General features: G+C 41.5%; 1 protein-coding gene across 1 annotated transcript in view; it reads left to right on the top strand.

Annotated features, from left to right (window-relative positions):
• Nucleotides 1-3,662: 3,662 nt before the first annotated feature.
• The window catches only part of MOGAT1 (monoacylglycerol O-acyltransferase 1), a 43,180-nt gene continuing 25,138 nt past the window's right edge, over nucleotides 3,663-21,704 (top strand). The window contains 2 exon segments of the mRNA XM_003405882.4: nucleotides 3,663-3,788; nucleotides 10,033-10,456. Of these exon segments, the coding sequence (XP_003405930.4) occupies nucleotides 3,663-3,788; nucleotides 10,033-10,456 (550 nt within the window).

Raw genomic sequence — 21,704 nt, 5'->3', positions numbered from 1 at the left:
AATCATCATGGTAAATTTATACAATGACACACCATACAGCTGTGAAAATGAATGAACTACAGCTGCGTGGATCAACTTTGTTGTTGTTGTTAGGTGCTGGGGCGCAGGTTCCAACACATAGCGACCCTGCGTACGACAGAACGAAACACTGCCCGGTCCTGGGCCATCCTCACTTAGTTATGCTTGAGCCCATTGTTGCAGCCACTGTGTCAGTCCATCTCGTTGAGGATCTTTCTCTTTTTCACTGACTCTCTACCACGCATGATGTTCTTCCCCAGGGACTAATCTCTCCTGATAACATGTCCAAAGTATGTGAGATGTGGTCTCACTATCCTTGCTTCTAAGGAGCATTCTGATTGTATTCCAAGACAGATTTGTTCATTCTTTTGGCAGTCCACGGTATGTATATTCAGTATTCCTCACCGACACCACAATTCAAAGGCGTCAGTTCTTTGGTCTTCTTTATTCATCTGGGATAAATCTTAAAAGCATGATATTAAGCAAAAACAAATTATAAAACAATATATAACAATATATCCAATATGGTGCCATTTATATAAAAATTGAAAAAACAGGCTAAAGAGTATATTGTTTAGGCATACATAAATAGGTGGTAAAACTCTAAGGAAAAGTAAAGGATGATAAACACAAAACGTGAGACTAGTTAGCTCTGAGCTGGAGAGGATACAGCCTGGGCGGTTAGAATGCCCAAAGGGTTTCAGAAGTATCAGTAATGTTCTGTTTAACCTGGTGCACCTTCATGATTGTATTTTAAGAAATTGAAGATGAAGGAGAGAAAAAAGATGAGTGTGGCATTCTTTTTGTGGGTGAGAAGGCCACAAATACTTGCCAGGCTGTGTTGTTCTTGTTAGCGGCCCTTAGCCCACACTCATGGGGACTCAGGCAAAAAGGAACAAAATACTGATTGGATCATTGTGATCCTTAAGGTTTTCATTGGCTAATTTTCATAAGCAGATTACCAGGCCTTTCTTCCTCATCCATCTTAGCTTGAAAGCTCCGCTGAAGCTGTCCAGCATCATAGCAACGCACAAGCTTTCAGTGGTAGAAGGGTGGTGGCTACGCATGAGGTACCTTGGGAGTTGAAGTAGGTGTCCTAGGTGGGGGGGAGCATTCTAGCACTGAACCACCACTGCCCTCTGCCAGCCTCTGGCTGAGTGGAAGCAGTAGAATTACCTGACATCTGACGTTTTAAGTTTTTTTTTTTCCCCCCATAAAAAACTATTTTAAAATTCCAGTCTAATTTGTAATTCTTGTCCTTGATCATGAGATTATTTTCTTCTTTTTACCTTTATATGATAGGAATTGTATTGCATTTTGTAACTGTGTAATTTACAGGTATTACATTTATTGTGAGGAAAAAAAACCAGGTTACTGTAAAACCTGATGTGTTCAGTTCTCTGTCCAACCAGGTATGGATAGACAATCCAGTTCCGTCATCACCACAGAGGTCAGAGCCTGCTTAGATCTGTGTCATCCTGATTGCTTTTGCCTGTAAACCATGTAATACTGGAGATGGAGGAATTCTCTGAGATGATTGTGCCACTTTCCTGTAATGCTTGTGGGTTGACCACCAGTTGGGAAACAGACGGGCTGGAAGTCCTCCTTATGCAGTACTGTATCTGACAGCATTGTGAACTGGAGCAACAGATAATTTACATGGGTACGCTGGGATTGTATGCAGCATAGCCGTTCTCTGAAAGTAAACACTGTCCACTCCCAACCTGCTTCCTCATCCATAAAATGCATATAGTAACTACTTGTATGATTGTGAGGATAAAGTATAGTAACAATTTAAAACCTGCAAAGTGCCATTCAAATATTAGATATTTTACTCCAGGTAACAACCCAAGTGGTCCGAGAATATAAATTCTCTCCGGTGTTAAGTTTAGTAAAACTTGAGCTACTGTCTCCCGGGGGTAAGCAGGATAATACCAAAACCAAAAACCAAACGCAGTGCTGTCGAGTCGATTCTGACTCATAGCAACCCTGTAGGCCAGAGTAGAACTGCCCCACAGTTTTCAAGGAGCAGGATAATAGATTGTAGAATTTACAACTTCACATTTACAGTTCAGTGATATTGATTATATTTTCCGTGTTTTGCTGCCACCGTCATCACTAACCTCTTCTAATATGTTCCAATATTAAGTCTATTAACATAAACTCAGTGCCCCTAGACAAAAACTTCCCTTTTTCCCCTCCCTTCCACACTAAAAACCAACTAGTAAACATTAATCTTTGGTTTCTATATGTTTGCTTATTTCATGTAAGTGAGCTCACACAGTATTTTTCCTTTTGTGGCTGACTTCTTTTGTTCTCAGGGTTCATCCATGCTGTGGCATGCATCGGAATTTCTTTTCCTTTTACAGCTGCATACTACTCTGTTGGATATGTACACCACATTTTGTTTATCCATTCATCCGCTGATAGACATTTCGGTTGTTTCCACATTTTGGCTATTGTGGAAAGTGCTGCAATGAACATTATTGTACAGGTTTCTGTTTGCATTCTTGCCTTCACTTCCTCTAGGTATATACCTAGGATTGGGATTGCTGGGTCCTGGAATTTTAAGACATGATCAAAATCCACTTACTTTCTTGGGCTTCTGTTAACTCCTCTGTCTGAAACCCAGGAGGTCTGCTAGGCCCATCAAAAATCCAGTTGAATAATGCTGACTTCCTCATTGTCAAACCAAAGGTAATTTTTAATTGCATTTTAAAAGTAAATTTGTTCAGCATTTTATATTATTGAGCATTCCCTAATTCTTGAAATTCTCCTTGGTTTGCCTTCCAAACTATCACCCCAATACCATTTCCACAATATCGCCAATGTAATTTTTCCAAAATACTCAGTTGATGATGTTGTTTTTCTGCTTAATTTCCTTGAATTCCTTCATGTTGCTCTTAAGATAAGTTCCAAAGTCTTAAACGTGCTTTTGGACCCTGCAGTGTAGGGCATCTACTTACCTCTTGAATCTGTTCAACCCTGACACTCTAAGTTTTAATCATTCTGAACTTCTTTCAGTTGAACTGCCACATTTCTGGAAGAGGAGGGAGGCACCTGGGCCTTATGGACAACGAGGGATTTAAATGCTCCCAGGCCTCTTTCTGCTATGCTCTTTTTTGGCATCCGTGTTGTTTTCTTTCAGCACAGATGAGTTTCCTCCATGTGGTGAGAAACAAGGCCACCAAAGGCTCCAGACTTGCACATCTTACAGCTTTTTAAATAAAATGGACTTCAAATTCTCTGTGGTCCCAAGTCTAAAATCCAGCATTGATTAGATGTTCACTCCTAGACCCAATAGACCAATGCACTGGAGTGAGATACGGGGTCCAATTACTCTAACATGGTGACTCTCAAGCTTACCCTGTGAATGAGAGAGCAAAGGAATTCTGGGCTGATTATCCCAAGTGTCAGCAATCATAGCCAATTAGAAAAAAGACATGAGGGAGGAGGAACATTGAAAAAGAAAGGGAATACAGGAGGAAGAAGAAGATTTGGGGCAAGGAGAAAGTTCAGTTTCTTTCTGAATATGAGATGCCAGCCTGCTGGATGTCCAGGTACAGATGTTCAGAAGCTTGTACAAAATACACACAGAAGCGAGAGAGAGGCTAGAGATTAGAATGGGAGCCGTCTGTGTTAAGATGGTTGTGGGAGCTGAGGGGGTCACTCAGGGAGAAGATCACCAGGAGGATGTAACTCTGGGGAGCACCTACTCTGAAGGCAGGGAAAGTGTAGTGGAGGAGATAGAAAAGGCTGTGAAAGAGTGGGTATGTGTCAAGCGTTCGAGATAGGCCAAACCCTAACACAAACTCTTTCTCCTAGAATTTGCATAACTGTCCAAGAAGGTAGGTTATTATTATTTTCATTTTAAAGATGGTCACCTGAGCCTTATCAGTATTCAGTAATTGTTCAAGCTCTCTGTTAGTAAGCAGTAGAGCCAGGATTCTAGTCTGACTTATTTATAACATTTATTAATAAATAAAAGCAGAAATTACCACATTAGGAAAAAAGTTATAAAATTGATAAATCTAAGACATGGCACTTTGGGAAAAAAATCTCTGCCTGTCTAATGAAAAACCAAAAAACCTGCTGCCATTGAGTTGATGACGACTCATAGTGACCCTGTAGAACAGAGTAGGACTGACCCATAGGGTTTCCAAGGCTGTAAATCTTTACAGAAGCAGATTATCACATCTTTCTCCCAGGGAGTGGCTGGTGAGTTCGAACCGCTGACCTTTTGTTTAGCAGCCAAGCGCTTTAACCAGTGCACCACCAGGGCTCCTAATGAAAAACATAATTCACAATACAAGGAGTGAGAGATGGGATAAAGAGAGAAGGGTTTACTCACAAATATGGATTAAAAAATGGTTTGCAAGAATTTGAAAATATGCAATGAACATAATTTGTAAAGAAAATATCATCAAAATGAGATTTAATAACAAATAGAGATATTGAATGGATCTATAACCACATAAAAAATTGAAAGAATTTGTTAGAAAAATCCTGTAAAAAGAAATGCCTGTATTTGTTTCAAGTAACAAATAATTTGTATGATGAAAGTGTCCTAATTAATGGTTGTAATCATAAAAACAAAACCTGTTGCCACCGGATCAGTTTCAACTCATAGCTACCCTATAGGACAGAGTAGATCTGCCCCATATGGTTTCCAAGGAGCACCGGGTGGATTCCAACTGCCAGCCTTTTGGTTAGCAGCCATAGGTCTTAACCACTACACCACCAGGGTTTCATAAAAAAAAAATAATTCACTTGATAGAAGTAGCTCAGATAGGCTAGCACATGCTAATCCCTCTTAAAAGTACAGATGCAAAAGAAAAAAATTATGGCAGATAAAAGCTAAGGAATATTAAAAAAAAAAAAAGCACTACCAATTCCAAGTTGTCACATACCAGAAATCCAAGATTGCTTTAACAATATAGAAGTCTATTAAAATTATTTCTCTATATATTTTTTGTTTTTGAATTCTTGTAGTTGTTTTTAGTCTGACTAATATAGAGAACTGTTAGCACTATACTGGACTGCCTCTCAAGTAGGGATAATAGAAAAATCTGGAGCCAAGCAAAGGAGCCTGGAGTCGTGAACCCTGGAGGATGCAAGAGTCTTCAGCAGTCCACTGGACAGCGGACAGCTAGATGCTGCCAGTCACTGTGAGCTCCTTATGAACCACCCCTAGGTGGGTTTAGCGTCTGAGGCCAGGGACCCATGGGCAGCCTTGCCTCAAGGGAGGATGGGAAAGGCACACTTAGAATTCATGTAGTTGGCTTCCTGGTCCTGTGACCAGGGGAATCGGCCACTATGCCTGACCTGGGGACATGCAGGGCCCTCACGTTTCATACACGTGAATGAGAAAATATTTGGCTTTCTGATTAATGTTGTTGTTTAGTGCCGTGGAGTTGACACCAACTCATAGTGACCTTATATATAACATAAGGAAACATTGCCCTGTCTTGTGCCATCCTCACAATAGTAGGTACGTTTGAGCTCATTTTTGCAGCCACTGTGTCAATCCCTCTCATTGAGGGTCTTCCTCTTTTTTCACTAACTCAATTTTACCAAGCATGATGTTCTTCTCCAGGGATTGATCCCTCTTGATGACATATCCAAAGTATGTTAGACAAAGTCTTGCCATCCTCACTTCTAAGAAGCATTCTGGCTGTACTTCCTCCGAGACAGACTTGTGATTAATACATGTTGTGAAAGTCAGAAATTTCCCGCTCTAAGGACTCTCAGTTTAGAAATAAAACTATTTTCCTTTTAACTTGGCAGTGGGAACATGTTAGCAGTAAAATGTCACGTCACAGAAAGACATTGTCACCTTCTTGCTAGGAGAAGTTATCTGTGATAAAAGGGACAAGAAACAAAAGGAAATGATTTTTAATTACTCATTTCCAACAGCAGACTTTCATAATCTATGAGACAATCTGAAACGTTGCCTTCTTGTTCCTTCATTAGAGTTTCGAAGGAGAAAGAAGAACCATACTTGGGTAATAGAATCTCAGATCTTCACACAGGTCTGTGCTGGCTTTCTCTCACCATCCTATCCCCAGCCCCTTCAGACTTGCCACAGGAGATGCTTAGTTTTTTGTTGAACTATTATAAACTTACATTTATTGTATTATGTATATCCAATGCTCAGCACGTACTATGTGATTGATGAATATTTGCTGATTGAATGGAAAACTAACCCCAGCCCAGACTGTGACTAATTTGGTCCTCTGCACTCACTACATACCCTTCAATGACTTGTTCCTCTGTTTTGACAACATTTCTTTCCTTCCTTATAATTTTATTTCCAGAACTTTCTCAGGCTCTGGAAACAGACAAACCTATTTTCCAATCACAGAAACCTAGTTCCACTCATACAAGGTGAACAATCAGTTTGACCTCTAGTCTCAGATTCTTAAGTGGTCAAAGGAATAAATACTACCTACCCTTACCCTGGAAGGTTGTCGTGAGGTTTAAAGCAGACACGGCACGTAAAGTACGTAGCACAAGACCTGGTAGGTGGTAACTGCTCAGTAGTATTAGTATATCGTGCACAGTTTTGAACTGCAACCCGGAAACCAACTTTGTTTTTCCCCAAATAATGGGCTGTCCACAAAAAATGAAGAGCAAAATAAGCAATGGTTTTCACCCTGGGTTTTGGTGAACCCTCCAAAGTTCTGTCACCGATGGGGATTTCATTTTGCTCAAAGTAGTCACCTTGGGAAGGAGGAAGATGCTGAGAAGGTAGGAGCCAGGCTGTCTATCCATTTTCAACCAGAGCAGCTTCACTCTGATTTGTTTTATAAATTGAAGTTCTTTGAAGATGAAGAAAAAAAAAATCTAAAAGTTTGAAAACCGTTATCCTCCACCACAATGCTTCTCCGCGTTGATTTTAGCTCTAAATGTCATGTATCAGTTGTAAAGCTATAAAGAGGCCTAGGTCTACTCCCTGCACTAGCTGGCTGGGTTGTCTTGGGCAAATCAGTTAACTTCTCTAAGCTAGCTGTTCTGTGAAATGTATAGTTTGTAGAGATAATACCTAAGGTTCCTGTTTTCCTATTTAAATTCTAGAGATTCACGAGATTCACAAGATTCATACAGAAGAATTGTTTTAAATAGCTTGATAAATTAAAACCTTCTATTTGAAGGGAACCCTCATGGTGTAGTGGTTAAGTGTTAGGCTGCTAACCAAAAACTTGGCAGTTCAAATCTACCAAGAGCTCCTTAGAAACCCTATGGGGCACTTTTACTCTGCCTTATAGGGTCGCTATGAGTTGCAATAAATGGCAATGGGTTTTTTTTTAACCATTTAATTACAGTAATTATTTAAATCCAGTAACCTAGCACTCAACACACACACAACATGTGTTGAATGTCAAATGAAGGAGTGAAGGACTTAATTGTTGACTAAATGGTGATGAACTGTTAAATTGACTGAGCCTTAGTGGGACCATGCTGGGCTTCATTGGGCTGTGGTAGGATATGGCAGTTCTTTTCTAGCCAGGCAGGTAATAAAGGCATTATTAAGCAAGTACAGTTAGCTCTAAGTGACTAGGGTCAGGAATTCTGGGTGTCTTGCTCTTCTTATTCATCAACAGATTGTAAATCTAATTAATCAACCAATTCTACCATTTGTATCTCCCGTGCATATCTTAAATCCATCTTTATTCTCTATTGATACCAAAGTAGGCCAAGCCGCCATCCTCTCTCACTAGAATAACTTCCTTAGGGTCCTTCCTACTTCCATTCTTATTACCTCTGATCTGTTCTCAATAAATAGATGCCTGTTATTCTCTATTGCTGGACCTGTATGATGCTTTCAGGGCACGATCGTGCTCCTGGTTATATACATATGTGGTTATTTTCTGTTTCTCCCAACAAATTGTGAGCTCCAGGAAGACAGAGACCTTTCTTATGCACCATTATAGTCCACTCCACCCTCTTGCACCTATCCAGTACCTAGCATTCTTTCCTCAGATAGTCAAGGAATGAATGAATGTGAATCCTCAAAGGCACAGAGACCCTGTCTTAATTCACTTTTGTGCCACCAGCACCAAGGTTGGGCACTATTTAGAATCCTTCCATGCATCTGATACAAAGCAGACACTCAATAATTATTTGCTCCATATTTGATTCAATTGATGAAGCAATGAATCACCTCTCCCAAGTTTTAGGCCAAACTGTATTTGAATCTTCTCTACTCTGTTGCTTATCAGCTGTGTGACTTTGAACCCTGAGTGCTTTTAGTTGCTCGACTGGAGTTAAGGCTTACTTCATGGGGCTGCCGTTGATGAGATACAGCCTGTGATGGGCTCTGCACTGGGTACTCACGGTGCCCCACCTACTGCGGGGAGAAGGCTCAGGAAAAAATTCGAAAAGGACTGAAGAAAGTGGTTCCTCAACTAGGAAAGAAACCCCACAAGTTTTGTGTACAAGAAGTCACAAGAAACTCCCCTGAGTAGCTGGCCTTGGTATTTTTTTTATCCAAAATTTTCCATATTAAAATATTGAAGGAGAAAGGAGCATGGGGCTAGGAGGTCTTGCCCTCTTCCAAATCCCCTTGAGCAATGACTCAACAGCCACCAGCCGCTGAGGTTTCTCAACTCTACAGTAATTAATATTTATAAAGAAAACATAGTGGATGCCCACAAAGACTGGTTGTCCCTGGATGGTTAATCACTCAGCTATTAACAGAAAGGTTAAAGGTTGGCATTTCAAATCCACCTAGAGGTGCCTCGGAAGAAAGGCCTGACCGAAAAGTCACAGCCATTGAAATCCTGATGGAGCACAGTTCTGCTGTGACACACGTCGGGTCGCCATGAGTCGGAATCCACTCCACAGCAGTTGGTTTGGTTTTTGTGTTTTTTCCCAGAAGGATTAGGCACTATTTAGAATCCATGCATCCATTTAACACATCATAATTGAAACTCTTCACAGGCTTTTATTGCTCTTGGTGTGAAGACTCAAACCCGAAATACAGCCTGCAAGGCCCTGTAGGATCCAGCCTTTGCCCACCATTTTTGCCTCATCTCACTTCAATCTCCTCCACGTTCCCTGAGCTTCCTCCCTGCTGGTCTTTGAGTTTCTGCCACGAGGCTTGTGACTTGTGTTTCCCTTTGCCTGGATGATCCCCTAGGTTAACTTCTATTGGGTGCGTCCCTCTCATGGGGACCTCGCGTGTGTCAGAGAAGAACTGTGCTCTGTAGGGTTTTCAGTGGCTGGTTTTTTGGAAGTAGATCACCAGGCCTTTCTTCTGAGGTGCCTCTGGATGGCCTCGAACCTCCAACCTTTCCGTTAGCAGCAGAGCACGTTAACCATTTGTACCACTCAGCGACTCCTTTCTGTTGAGTACATTTATCATGATAGCTCAAGTCAGGGTCAGTTCTTCGGAGACTTCCCTGACCCTCCAGTTTAGGTCCTAGAACTTTTTTCCATTCATTCATTGTAGGACCTCACTTTGTAATTATACACCCAACTGTGTGGTTATTTGGCTTCTGTCTCTCTCCCCATAACCTGTGCTCTCTGAGAGCAGAGACCATGGATGACTCCAGGCCCATTGTATCACCAGTGCCCAGAATGGTGCCCACCACATGGTAGGTGCTCAATAAGTGTCTGTTGAATGAATGAATAAGTGAAAGGCTTCCAGGGCCTGGGTATGGATCTGGGGACATAAGAGTGAGGAGGCCAGGTCCCCACTATCTTGTAGCTTGGAGGTGGTGTTCGGACACAGACCAATAAACAGATGAGTACCCTACGCTGGGAGAGACTATTCCGGAGAGGCTATTCCGGAGAGGCTAAGACCTGCGCCTTCTTTGGAGCACCAGCCATCCCCAGCTGCAGGAAGTTCGAAGGAAGCAGTGGGTTTAAGGGCGAATGCTGAAGTCAAGTGCACGGAGACGCATCGGTTGAACCATGGTCAGATCCCTGTGGAGATACCAGGTCACCAGCGAGGAGGTAAGAGCCTGCGCTGCCAGGTTCGGGCCGGCCGCCAGGTGACCCCTTTCCCAGTCTCCTGTGCCCCACCGGGCGCATTCTCGCCTGTGCCCGGGGGTGCCGGCCAATGCGCCCTGGGCGCGCCAGGTGCTCCGGGGCACGGGCGCTCGGGGTCAGCGGCTGCATTTGGCGCCTGTGATTGGCAACCGCCAGCCTCAGCCCGGGAGCGCCCTCCCACCCAAGGCGAAGTCAAGCCCCCGCCTGGCCCTAGGCAGCCTTCTCCTCCTCTTAGGCCCTCGACTACCCAGCGCAGGGCGGGATCCGGCCGCGCACTTACCCCGCGGGCCGCGGAGCAACCAGGGTTCCAGGCGATACGATCTGCGCAGTCCTCGCCAGGGCCGGGCCATAAAGATCGATTTTGCGCCGCTCAACGTCCCGCTGGCGCGACGGCTGCAGACCGCGGCGGTGCTGGAGTGGGTCCTGTCCTTCATGCTGCTGGGTAAGGGGTCCGCGCACTCCAGGCCACGGAACATCCAGGCGAAACGCCGTGTGAGTGGAGCTCCGAAGACCCGCTCAGAACCGCGCTGCCCTTGCTCCCTTGTCAGCCCGAGCAGGAGGTCAAACGGCGTTTGGAGCTAACTTGGACCTCTCCTCTTTGGCTTTTGGTGAACCTCGTAGCAAACGACTGTTTACCAACTTTATTTTTCCCTGTCCTGATTTTTTTTTTTTTTTGAGGTATACTTTACCAACAATAAAACGTACAGGTTATAAGTATACTTATTTTAAGTACTCTTATTCTCGATGAGTTTTAACGAATGTATATACCCGAGGTAGCCACGTCCCAATCTAGCCGTAGGACATTGCACTTTAGCCTCTAAAAGTTGGTAAACTCGTTTCTCTTCTTTAAGTTGGGAAATGGAAAAATAAAGCTCAAGTATTTAAAATCTAATTCCTTCTCTCTCCACCTTGATGGCAAGCAGCTGTGTTTGTTTTCCGTGTGTAAGGTCTCCTGGATGCTGAAAGATAAGAAAGCTGCAGCAAAACCAAGGCATTTAACTGCTTCTTTCAGGCTCCATCCCTGGCTGAGAATTTGCGATTCTGCCCCAGATATACTGAATCAGACTACATTTTAACACGATCCCCAGGTGATTCTTATGTATAGATCAAGAATCACCTGGGAGTCTTGTTAAAATATCTGGGGTAGAAAGGCAAATTTTCAAGAGTGAGTCGAACCAGAACGAACTGGTTTGGAAGCCCCGAGCAACAGAACGGATTGGGTGGTATCTTAGTCATCTAGTGTTGCCATAACAGAAATAACCATAAGTGGATGGCTTTAACAAAGAGAAATTCATTTTCTCACAGTCTGGTAGGTTACAAGTCCAGATTCAGGGCATCGGCTCCAGGGGATGGCTTTCTCTCTGTCGGCTGTGGAGGAAGGTCCTTGTCGTCAATCTTCCCCTGGTTGAGGAGCTTCTCAGGAGCAGGGACCCCAGGTCCAAAGGACACACTCTTGAGAGATAAAAGGTGGTGCAGGCCACACCCCAGGGAAACTCCCTTTACACTGGATCAGGGATGAGACCTGGGTAACGATGGTGTTACAATCCCACCCTAATCCTTTTAACCACTGGCAGAGATCATGATTTATAACAGGAAAATCACAAAATGGAGGACAACCACACATGGCGTAACCACGTTGACACACATTTTTAAAAAAATAGGGGGACACAATTCAATCCATTACAGGTGGCTCCTGTGTGGAAATAATTTGGCCCAGGAGTGTGTTCCAGCCTGATCCCAAATTAAATCCACTGTAGAAAAACGCACAGGAGCCAATCACTACACATGAGACGTTAACCTTATGTGGTCTGGCCTTGGCCAGATGGGTCAGGAAGCCTTATCTGAGCCCTTTTTTCCGCATGCTTGTTCTACTCTTGGTTGGAGTAAATGGGTGTGGGGTGGAGGGAGAGATCAATTATTGGGATCCCTTTCTGTTTGTTTTTTTTTTTTTCTATGGGAGCTGAAACTCTCCTGAAGGCTGAGGTCATTCACCTGCCATGAGACCGTGGGTCGTGTGGTGTTGGTTCCAGTGAGGCAAATGCAATGATTAAAACAAATCAAAACAAACCTCCGTGCACTGAAGAGTTTCCACTTTTAAAATGGTTTGACATTTTGCATTAACTAGATCAGTGATTCTCAATCATAGCTGCACAGTAAAAATCACTTGAGGAGCTGATAAGAAATATGGATGCTCAGGCTTTTCCCCCAGAATTTCTAATTCATCGGTTTCAGAAAGGAGCCCTTGCATCAGAGCTTTTTGTTGTTGTTGTTGAAGATCTCTCCCAGTGACCAGTGTGCGCTAGGCTTTACTGAGAAAAGAAATTCAAAATATTAGCTCATTAAGTCCTTTCCATGTGGCCCGTGAGGACTTAATGAGCTAATATTTTGTTTAGAATGTTTAGTACAGCACCTGGCACGTACCAACCCTTCGGTAAAAGAAATTCAAAGTATTAGCTCATTGTCCTCACGGGCCACATGGAAAGGACTTAATGAGCTAAGATTTTGTTTAGAATGTTTAGTACAGCACCTGGCACATACCAACCCTTCGGTAAGTGTTTTTTGTTATTATCTTTGTGTGTCTTTGGCCCGCAGCAAAATGGAATATAATCACACTAAAGTTGTGCTTTTCTCCTTAAAACCAGGAAATAATCTGCAGGGTGGTAATTTGAATACCCTACAAACAGATGTCCCTGTTGGCCTTTTAACTAGCGGGTTAAAAAAAAAAAAAAAATTTTTTTTTTTTTTAGGTCTCCATTAATGATCTTGTCTGGATTAATCATTTTGTGGGATTACACTCCATTTTGCTCTGGGCCAAAGAGACACAGAAATGATAACAAATAACAATTACGAGGGCTTGGCATATGCCAGGTGCTGTTCTAAACCAGACACACTTGTTAACCCATGTTGTTCCCAGCCAGTGCACCACAAGCACAGCCACCACCTGTCAGTGGAGGCTTGTTTGTTGCTGTGATGCCAAACAGGTTTTAGTAGAACCTCCAGGCTCAGACTAGGAAGGAAGGCCTGGCAATCTACTTTTGAAAATCAGCCAATGAAAACCATATGGATCACAGCAGTCCAACTCGTGCATGGGGCCACTATGAGTTGGGACCAACTTGATGGCAGCTAATGACAAAACAATTCCCACAACAACCGGATGAGATAGGTGCCGCCCCTGCATTCATGTTACAGATGAGGGAACTAAGAGGTGAAGTAAATGTTCAAAGTCGCGTGGCTCGTTAAGGAGTGGAGGAGCTGGATGCAAACCCAAGTAGTCTGCCTGCAGCTCCTGCTTTTAACCACTATGTTGACCATGTTATAGCTTGAACTTGGAGCTGGATATCCTGACTGATCATTCAGCACATCTCTGATAGCCTAATGTACTTTTCTTTCATGCCGCTTATCACCACTTGTATTTCTGTATGCCTGTGGTTATTTGGAGGAGCCTTGGTGGTGCAGTGGTTAAGCGCTGGGCTGCTAACTGAAAGGTTGGAAGTTTGAACCCACCAGCTGCTCTGTGGGAGAGAGATGTGGCAGTCCTTGCTTCCCTAAAGATTTACGGCCTTGGAAACCCTGTGAGGTAGTTCTACTCCATTCTGTAGTGTCACTGAGTCGGAATTGACTCAATGGCTATGGGGGTGGGTTTTTGTTTGTGTACATGGTTATTTGGAGGTTCCCTACATGGGGCGGAAGGAGTCCTGGTGGCATAGCAGTTAAGCAGTTGGCAGTTAGAACCGACCAGCCACTCCGGGGGAGAAAGATGCTGCAGTCTGCTTCCGTAAAGATTTATAGCTTGGAAACTCGAGGGGGCAGTTCTGCTCTGTCCTATAGGGTCACTACGAGTCAGCATCAACTCGATGGCAACAGGTAGGTGGTGCAAACTGTTTGTACTTGACTGGTAACCTGAAGGTTTGAATCCAGCGGTACCACAGAAGAAAGGCCTGGCAATCTGCCTCTGTAACAATTATAGCCAAGAAAACCATATGGGGCAATTCTACTCTATCATACATGAGGTCACCATGACTCGGAATTGCTTCACAATGGGTTTGGTTTGGTGGTGGTTTGAGAAAGTCTTGTGCTCACAGAGGGCAATACCTAATACGTGCTTGATTCACGAAGGCTTTCAGTAAATATCTGTTCAATGTCTAGTTTCTTTCTGTCACACAAAAGAGAAAATGCTTATTCACCGCAGTTTCCCATGTAATCCCCACAACAACTCTCTGAGGTAAGCACCGCTCTTGCACTCGTATAAATGAGGGAACTAAGCGGTAAGTAAATTGCTCAGGGTCACGCTGCTCAGTGGTGGGTGGTGGAGCCACATGTTGCCCAATGTGAAGACTAGTGATTTGCACTTGGCAGGTGCTCAATACACAATTCTTAATTCGAATCGAACTACGATGGTTCCATGGACAATTTATTTAAATATTTTTCTTCCACGCATCTGACATTTGTGTTATAGTTGCACATTTATTTTGTATAATCATACATCTGGATAGTTTTATTATAAAAATTTTCCAGTATACAGAGAAGTAGAGAGAAGGGTATGAACTCCCGTGTAACCATTACCTAGGTTTACGGTGATTTAATCTTTTGCTGTATTTGTTTGATTTATTATTTTGCTAAAGTATTTTCAAGTAAGTTACATTGTGATGTTTCAGTTCCAAATACTTTAGTATGCACATTTTAAAAATAAGGTTTTATTTATTTATTTTTTACGTCATCACAGTACCATTCCCACACTTAACGATCTTAAGAATAACTCCTTAAAATCATGTAAACCAAGTTCGTATTCAGATTTCCTGAATGTGGCCAGACATACACTTTTACTGGTGAACCTGGATCTAAACAAGACTCGCATGTTGTGTTTGTTTTTATGTCTTTTTTAATTTAGAACAATGCTCCCCTCTCTGTTTTCTTGTTAATGATATTTGAAAGAGCCAGGATGTCTCACCTTCAGAATTTACCTACCTGTTTCCTTACTGTGTTACCTTGTTCCCTGTATTCTAAAATGGAAGTTGGATCTAAAGGCTTGATTAGATTTAGATACAGATCTTTCTGGCAAGATTTCTTCCCAGCTGCTGATTTGAATCAGGATGTACATAATGTTAGGAGTGTCCGAGATTGATCAGTGGGTCCGGGTATGGGTCCCCTAGTCCCTTCTTCTGAAGTTGTGATTTTTCCCTTTACAACCAGGAAGTAATCTGCAGGATGGTAACTTGAACACCTTGCAAACAGATGTCCTGTTGACCTTTCAGCTAGTGGTTTAAAGCCTCCGTTAATGATAGTGCCTGGATTAATCATTTTGCTTGGGACTGGAAAAATGGTGGTTTTCTTATTCTGTCTTTCATTCTTCATCATTATTGGAATTTCTTTAAGGAAGAACTTTTCCTTCGCATTTATAGGGCCATTTGGCTACCCTAGAATGCAATGTTTACAGGGAGGGCAGGATAAATGGTTAATTCTTTCCTTTAAATCATCAGTTTTCAAGCAAAGAGTTGATGTAAACAGCTACTTCCAAAGGTAACGAGAGATTTTATTTACTGTATTTTTTAAGATCTCAAAATCAAAATCCTGGAATGCGTTTTCTTTTCCACCACCAGGTGAGTTTAAGCTGTTAGCACTTGGGATGTACTCAAAAATAGCAAAACGTTCTTTGAAATCAAACACTGTTTCTTTGAGATAAATGTTAACTACCGGTCACCCAATTTTAAGATGGAAAAAAAAAAATGTTAGAAACTTGTATACCACCAAGCTGCTAACTGAAAAGTTGAAATCTAAAAAACAGAGCTGACGTATATTAAACCTCATCTACCTACCCCATGTGCCAGGGATTATTATTACTTGTGTCTTAGGTGAGAAAACTGAAGCTCAGAAGTTTGAGTATCTTACCTAAGACCACATGTGAATAAGTGGTAGGACCATGATCTTTTACTGAACGGGCTTAGGTATATATTTCAACAGTTTTATTTAGGTAAATCTGACATACAATATGTTGCTCATATTTGAAGTATACAATTTGGTAAAAGATAAATGCATGTCCAAGAAGCATCATCACAAATCCGGATAGTGCACATACCTATCATTTCCAAAGATTTCTCTGTAATTCCTGCTCACCCCCATCCTCAAGCAATCACTGATCTGCTTTCTGTCACTACGGATTATTTTACATTTCCTGGAGTTTTATGTATATAAGGAGCCCTGGTGGCCCAGTTAAGTGCTTGGCTGCTAACCAAACGATTGGTGATTCAAACCCACCAGCTGCTCCGGGGGAGAAAGATGTAGCAGTCTGCTTCTTACAGATTCCCCAAAACAAAAAAACCAGTGCCGTCGAGTCGATTCCGACTCATAGTGACCCTATAGGACAGAGTAGAACTGCCCCATAGAGTTTCTGAGGAGCGCCTGGCAGATTTGAACTGCCGACCCTGTGGTTAGCAACTGTAGCACTTAACCACTACGCCATCTTACAGATTACAGCCTTGGAAACCCTATGGGGCAGTTCCACTCTGTCCTGTAGGGTTGTTATGAGTCAGAATCAACATGTTGGCAAAGGGTTAGAGTTTTATATTAGTGGAGAGTCATGGTATGTACTCATTTTTGTTTGGCTTCTTTTATGCAGCATAATTATTTCCTTGGTATATCAATAACGACAATAACAACAAAAAACCATTGCCATCAGGTTGATGCCAACTCATAGTGACCCTATAGGACAGACTAGAACAGCCCCACGGAGTTTCCAAGGAGTGCCTGGTAGATTTGAACTGCCAACCTTTTGGTTAGCAGCCCTTGCTGGTATATCAATAGTTCCTTGCTTTTTGTTTCTAAGTAGTATTACATCGTATAGATCAATTTGTTGATGGATATTTGGGTTGTAACTGTTCTGAGTAATACTGCTGTGAACTTTCACTTACAAGTCTTTGTGTGGACGTATGCTTTCATTTTTCTTGGGTGAACCTAGGAGTGGAGTGGCTGGATCATAAGGCAGTATGCATGCTTAACTTTTTAAGGAACTGCCAAACTTCTTCCAAAGTGGTTGACGATTTTATATTCCCACTAGCAGTGTATGAAACATTTTGGTTGCTCCAGATCCTTGCCATCAGGTCATAGGGAGCGCTATTAACATTTTCGGGTAACTTTTTATTTTGAAATAATTTCAGAAATAATAATTACAGAAAAGTTTAAAGTATTTAAAAAAAAAAAAAACCCACTGCCGTCCAGTCGATTCTGACCCACAGCTACTGTACAGCACAGAGTAGAACTGCCCCATAGAGTTTCCAAGGAGCGCCTGGTGAATTTGAACTGCCGACCTCTTAGTTAGCAGCCATAGCACTTAACCACTACGCCACCAGGGTTTCCGTTTAAAGTATTACAAATCCTATATTCCTTCATCTAGATTTCCCAAATGTAACATTTTGCTATGTTTCCTTTGTCATTCTCTCTGTCTTCATATATATGTATAATGAATACATATGAATAATATAAAAAACCAAACCGGTTGCCATCACCTTGATTCCGACTCCTAGGGACCCTATAGGACACAACAGAACTGCCCCCATAGGATTTCCAAGGCTGTAAATCTTTGTGGAAGCAGACTGCCACGTCTTTCTCCTGCGGAGCAGCTGGGGCATTCTAACTGCAGACCTCCTGGTTAGCAGCCCAGCACTTAACCACTTTGCAACCAAGGCTCCATATCTGCGTATATATTATATAAACAAACATATTATTATCAGAGCCCTGATGGCACAGTGGTTAAGAGCTACAACTAATAACCAAAAAGTCGGCAGTTCAAATCCACCAGCCGCCCCTTAGAAACCCTATGAGGCAGTATCTGCATATTGTTGTAGGGGAAAAAATATCACAAAATTTAGTAAAGCGAAAAAGCAAAAAGACAAAAGTTGAGAAGCAGACAAGCATGCTGCCAGAGCTAATGTCTGCCGGAATCCCAGGAAATATTATAGAGTAAGCAAGACTGGGAAAACGGACAAGCGTGCTGCCACAGCCATGTCTGCTCCAGTCCAGAGAATATTACAGAATAGACAAGGGGGAAAACGGACAAGCGTGCTGCCACAGCCATGTCTGCCCGAGTCCAAGGAAGGTTGCAGAGTCATCAGGACATGTTAACATTGCAAACGGGCAAAACCATCGAAAGCGTCACCTTTTCACAGATTGGCTAGAAACCTTCATCTTACCTTCTGAATTGTCTTTCTTAACAATCGTTGGTACAGGTTTCAGTAAGGACAGTCAGGAGGGTCTTCACTGGTCCAACACATTTCTGTTCACTACATGTTAATAAGAAAAAGATAAGAGTGGAAAGTCTTGTGTGTTCTGGCTTATGTAAAAGGTTCCCTAAAAGATATTTTCTAAGATTAGTCTATCGTCTTTATATCTCAGGGCCCAATTAATGTGTCCTTGTGAGTCATTATGAGTTCTTCTGAGCCTAACTCCTGCTGGGTTATGTTCTCTACACTCAAGGACAGGGAACGATGATTCCAGTGTTATTTCCTAAATCAATATATATCGTATAAATAAATGTATTAGTATTTTCTGGACTCTCTGTAAGTTGGAGACATGATGTCCCTTTACCTCTAAAGACTTCAGTATGTATTTCCTAAAATCAATGACAACCTCTTATATAGCCACAGTATAATTATCCAAATCGGGAGAATAACACTGATGATGTACTATTACCTAATCCATAGACCTTATTCAGATTTCAGCAATTGTTCCACTAAATACCCTTTGTGGCAAAGAAATCCACATGCTGTATTTAGTTGCCATATCTCTCTTTAGTCTCCTTTAATCTGGAAAACTTTGGGGGAGGGTATCGTAACATTTACTTGAATGGATCCTACTAGATTCTTGGACTTTCATGAACACTATTGCGCTACTTTTAGGGTGGATTATCTCCATGGTTTTCAGTTTGTAACTATACAAAGTATTGTGCTTATTTTGTTCTCAAGCATGAAAACCCCTATGAAATATTCATAACAGGGAAATATTTGTTTCAAATGGATACTTGCCAAAATTTATTTGCCTTCTTTAGGCAAGAAGTGGGTCCAGTAATGAATTTGATTTGAAACAAGAAAACGTAGTTTCCTGCAATTGATACTTTATTATTTGTTTTCATGAAGAGGGAAACTTCTTTTATTTATTTTGTTGTTGAGAATATACACAGCAAAACATCCACCAATTCAACTATTAATATTATTTTTACCTCCAAGTAATACTTTTTAAAAGCAGTGTGGAGCAGCAAAATTCTGCAAAGGTGCCTGGAATTGGTCTTTCAGCACCATCCGAAGAAACTCTAGGAGACAAGACCTCTTAGAACTGGACTTTTAAAAATCAGAAGAATGTCACACTTACATCGTTATGTTCAGGGGGTAGCACTGATTGGGGATTTAAAATACAACACAGAAATAAAGCCTCTAAGAATCAGAAGAAAAAGTGTGCTAATGTTTTGTTTGCTTCTGAATCCATTTTCCTTCTCAAGACTAAGTTCGATAGTTACAATAAGGAGACTACTCAGTAATGATACAGAAACGGTTTCCTGGGGAGGGAGGAATTAAAACTTCTTCGAGGAGAATGGGAAGGATACACAGACAAGTTAAGTATTTAAAATTATTTCTTATTATTGGTCATTATGTAACACAAGTAAATAACTTTTAACGGTTTTCACAATGTTTTTCTGATGCAGGTTGCTCATGAATATTTAATGAAATCGTTTTCAAGATGAGAATATTCTTGTATAAGTGGATTTTTTCTGCAGAGCTTCGGTTAGTTTTTTCCCCTTAGTAGAGGCAACTTTATTTCTTTTTCAAAATAAAATTTTTGAAAAAAAAGATGACTCACGCCATGAGAAAAATTAAAAAAAAAAAAAAACGTAGAAGAACGTTTAGTAGAGACTAGGACATTTTATATTCCCATCCAGACATAATCATTGTTAATATTTGGACATATTCCTTTACTCCTGTGCATGTATTAGAAATTATTTTATCAAAGTAATATACGCACATAAGAACAAATCAAATAACATACTGGCTCGGACAGCTTAAAACTGGTGCTTTTGTGGTTTTGGAGCAGTCGAATGGTTCATATGGTTCAGCCTGATAATAACTGACATGTCTTGAGAGTTTCCTTATGCCATAATCATTCTCAAGACTTTCTGTGTATTATTTTATTTAGTCTTCACAAATCAATTATTTCTCCATATTATGAATACTACTGTCTGGTAAAGTAGGGAAACTAAAACCTAGAACTTAAGAAATTTATCAGCTTATGTACATCAGGTCTTCGGCTGAAGAGGCGCTGAAAGGCAGAGAGCCTTATTAAGATTCATTTGTTTTACTTTCTTAAATAATTTATTTTTGTTGTGTTGAGAATATACACAGCAGAACATACACCAATTCAACAATTTCTACATGTACAATTCAGTGACATTGATTACATTCTTCGAGTTTTGCAACTGTTCTCACCCTCTCATTCCAAGGTGTTCCTTCCCCATTAATATAAACTCACTACCCCTAAGATTCCTATTTAATCTTTCGAGTTGCTTTTGTCAGTTCGATCCCATGTAGATAGATCTTAAAGAGCACAATGTTTAAGGCAGACATTCTTTACTAGTTAAACCAAAACCAAACTCACCGTTGAGTCAATTCTGACTCATAGTGACCCTATGGGACAGAGTAGAACTGCCCCGTAGGGTTTCCAAGGAGCAGCTGGTGGATTTGAACTGCTGACCTTTTGGCTAGCAGCCAAGCTCTTAACCACTGTGCCACCAGGGCTCCATGCCTAAGTAAAAAAAAAAAAAAAGTAAAGCCAGCTGAAATTCGAGCCTTCAGTACAACTTGGTTTGTGAATTTAGACAAACTTAAAAGGTATCAACATCAGTTCTGAGAACTGGACAATGTACTGGAGTAGGCCTTTGCATCTTCCTCTTCCCCTTTGGCCTCTAATTCAGAAGACTTGAATTACCTTGGGTTGCTTAATGAGATAAAAACAGAAAACAGAGGTGAACTAGTCACCTAGTTTTGTAATGTCCTCTTCTTTAGCTCCAATTTAGAATCAAGCGGTTAAAAAACTATCTTGGTGCCGTTTATGATGTGAAATATGAAAAGAATCTATGCAATGTGTAGAGTGGGAGTTTTAGAACAACTCTTCTGGATACCAAGGTATCAGTGTGTGTGCTTAAACCCACTGCTGTCAAGTTGATTCCGACTCATAGCAACCCTGTAGGACAGAGTATAACTGCCTCATAGGGCTTCCAAGGAGCAGCTGGTAGATTCGAACTGCTGCCCTTTTGGTTAGCAGCCAATCTCTTAACCACTGTGTCACCAGGGCTCCATATTTCACTTACTGTCCTGTGGTAGCAAATTAAAATGTGGGGAAAATGTTATATACAAAAGGGTTCACTGCAAAAGGGGTTACGTTTAACAGAGAAGATTTGTTAGAAGCCCAAATCGTTCAAAAATGAATGGTTGAATTACACTGTCAGTCAATGGAGTATTGATCAGGCCTTAAAAAATAACATTTACCATAATGCTGAGTGAAATAAGTCAGCTACCAAAGGGCATACATTGTACGATTCCACTTATATGAAGTATCTAGAAGAGGCAACTGTATGCAGACCTAAGGTTATTAGTGGTTACCAGGGCTGGGTGGGAGGGAGGGGGAAAAGGGGACTCACTGCTTGGAAACAC

Source organism: Loxodonta africana, chromosome 6, assembly GCF_030014295.1.
Source record: "Loxodonta africana isolate mLoxAfr1 chromosome 6, mLoxAfr1.hap2, whole genome shotgun sequence".
In the NCBI taxonomy this organism is placed as follows: Eukaryota; Metazoa; Chordata; class Mammalia; order Proboscidea; family Elephantidae; genus Loxodonta; species Loxodonta africana.
Note: the sequence above shows the minus strand (reverse complement) of the source record. Positions and strands in the feature narration are given on the sequence as shown.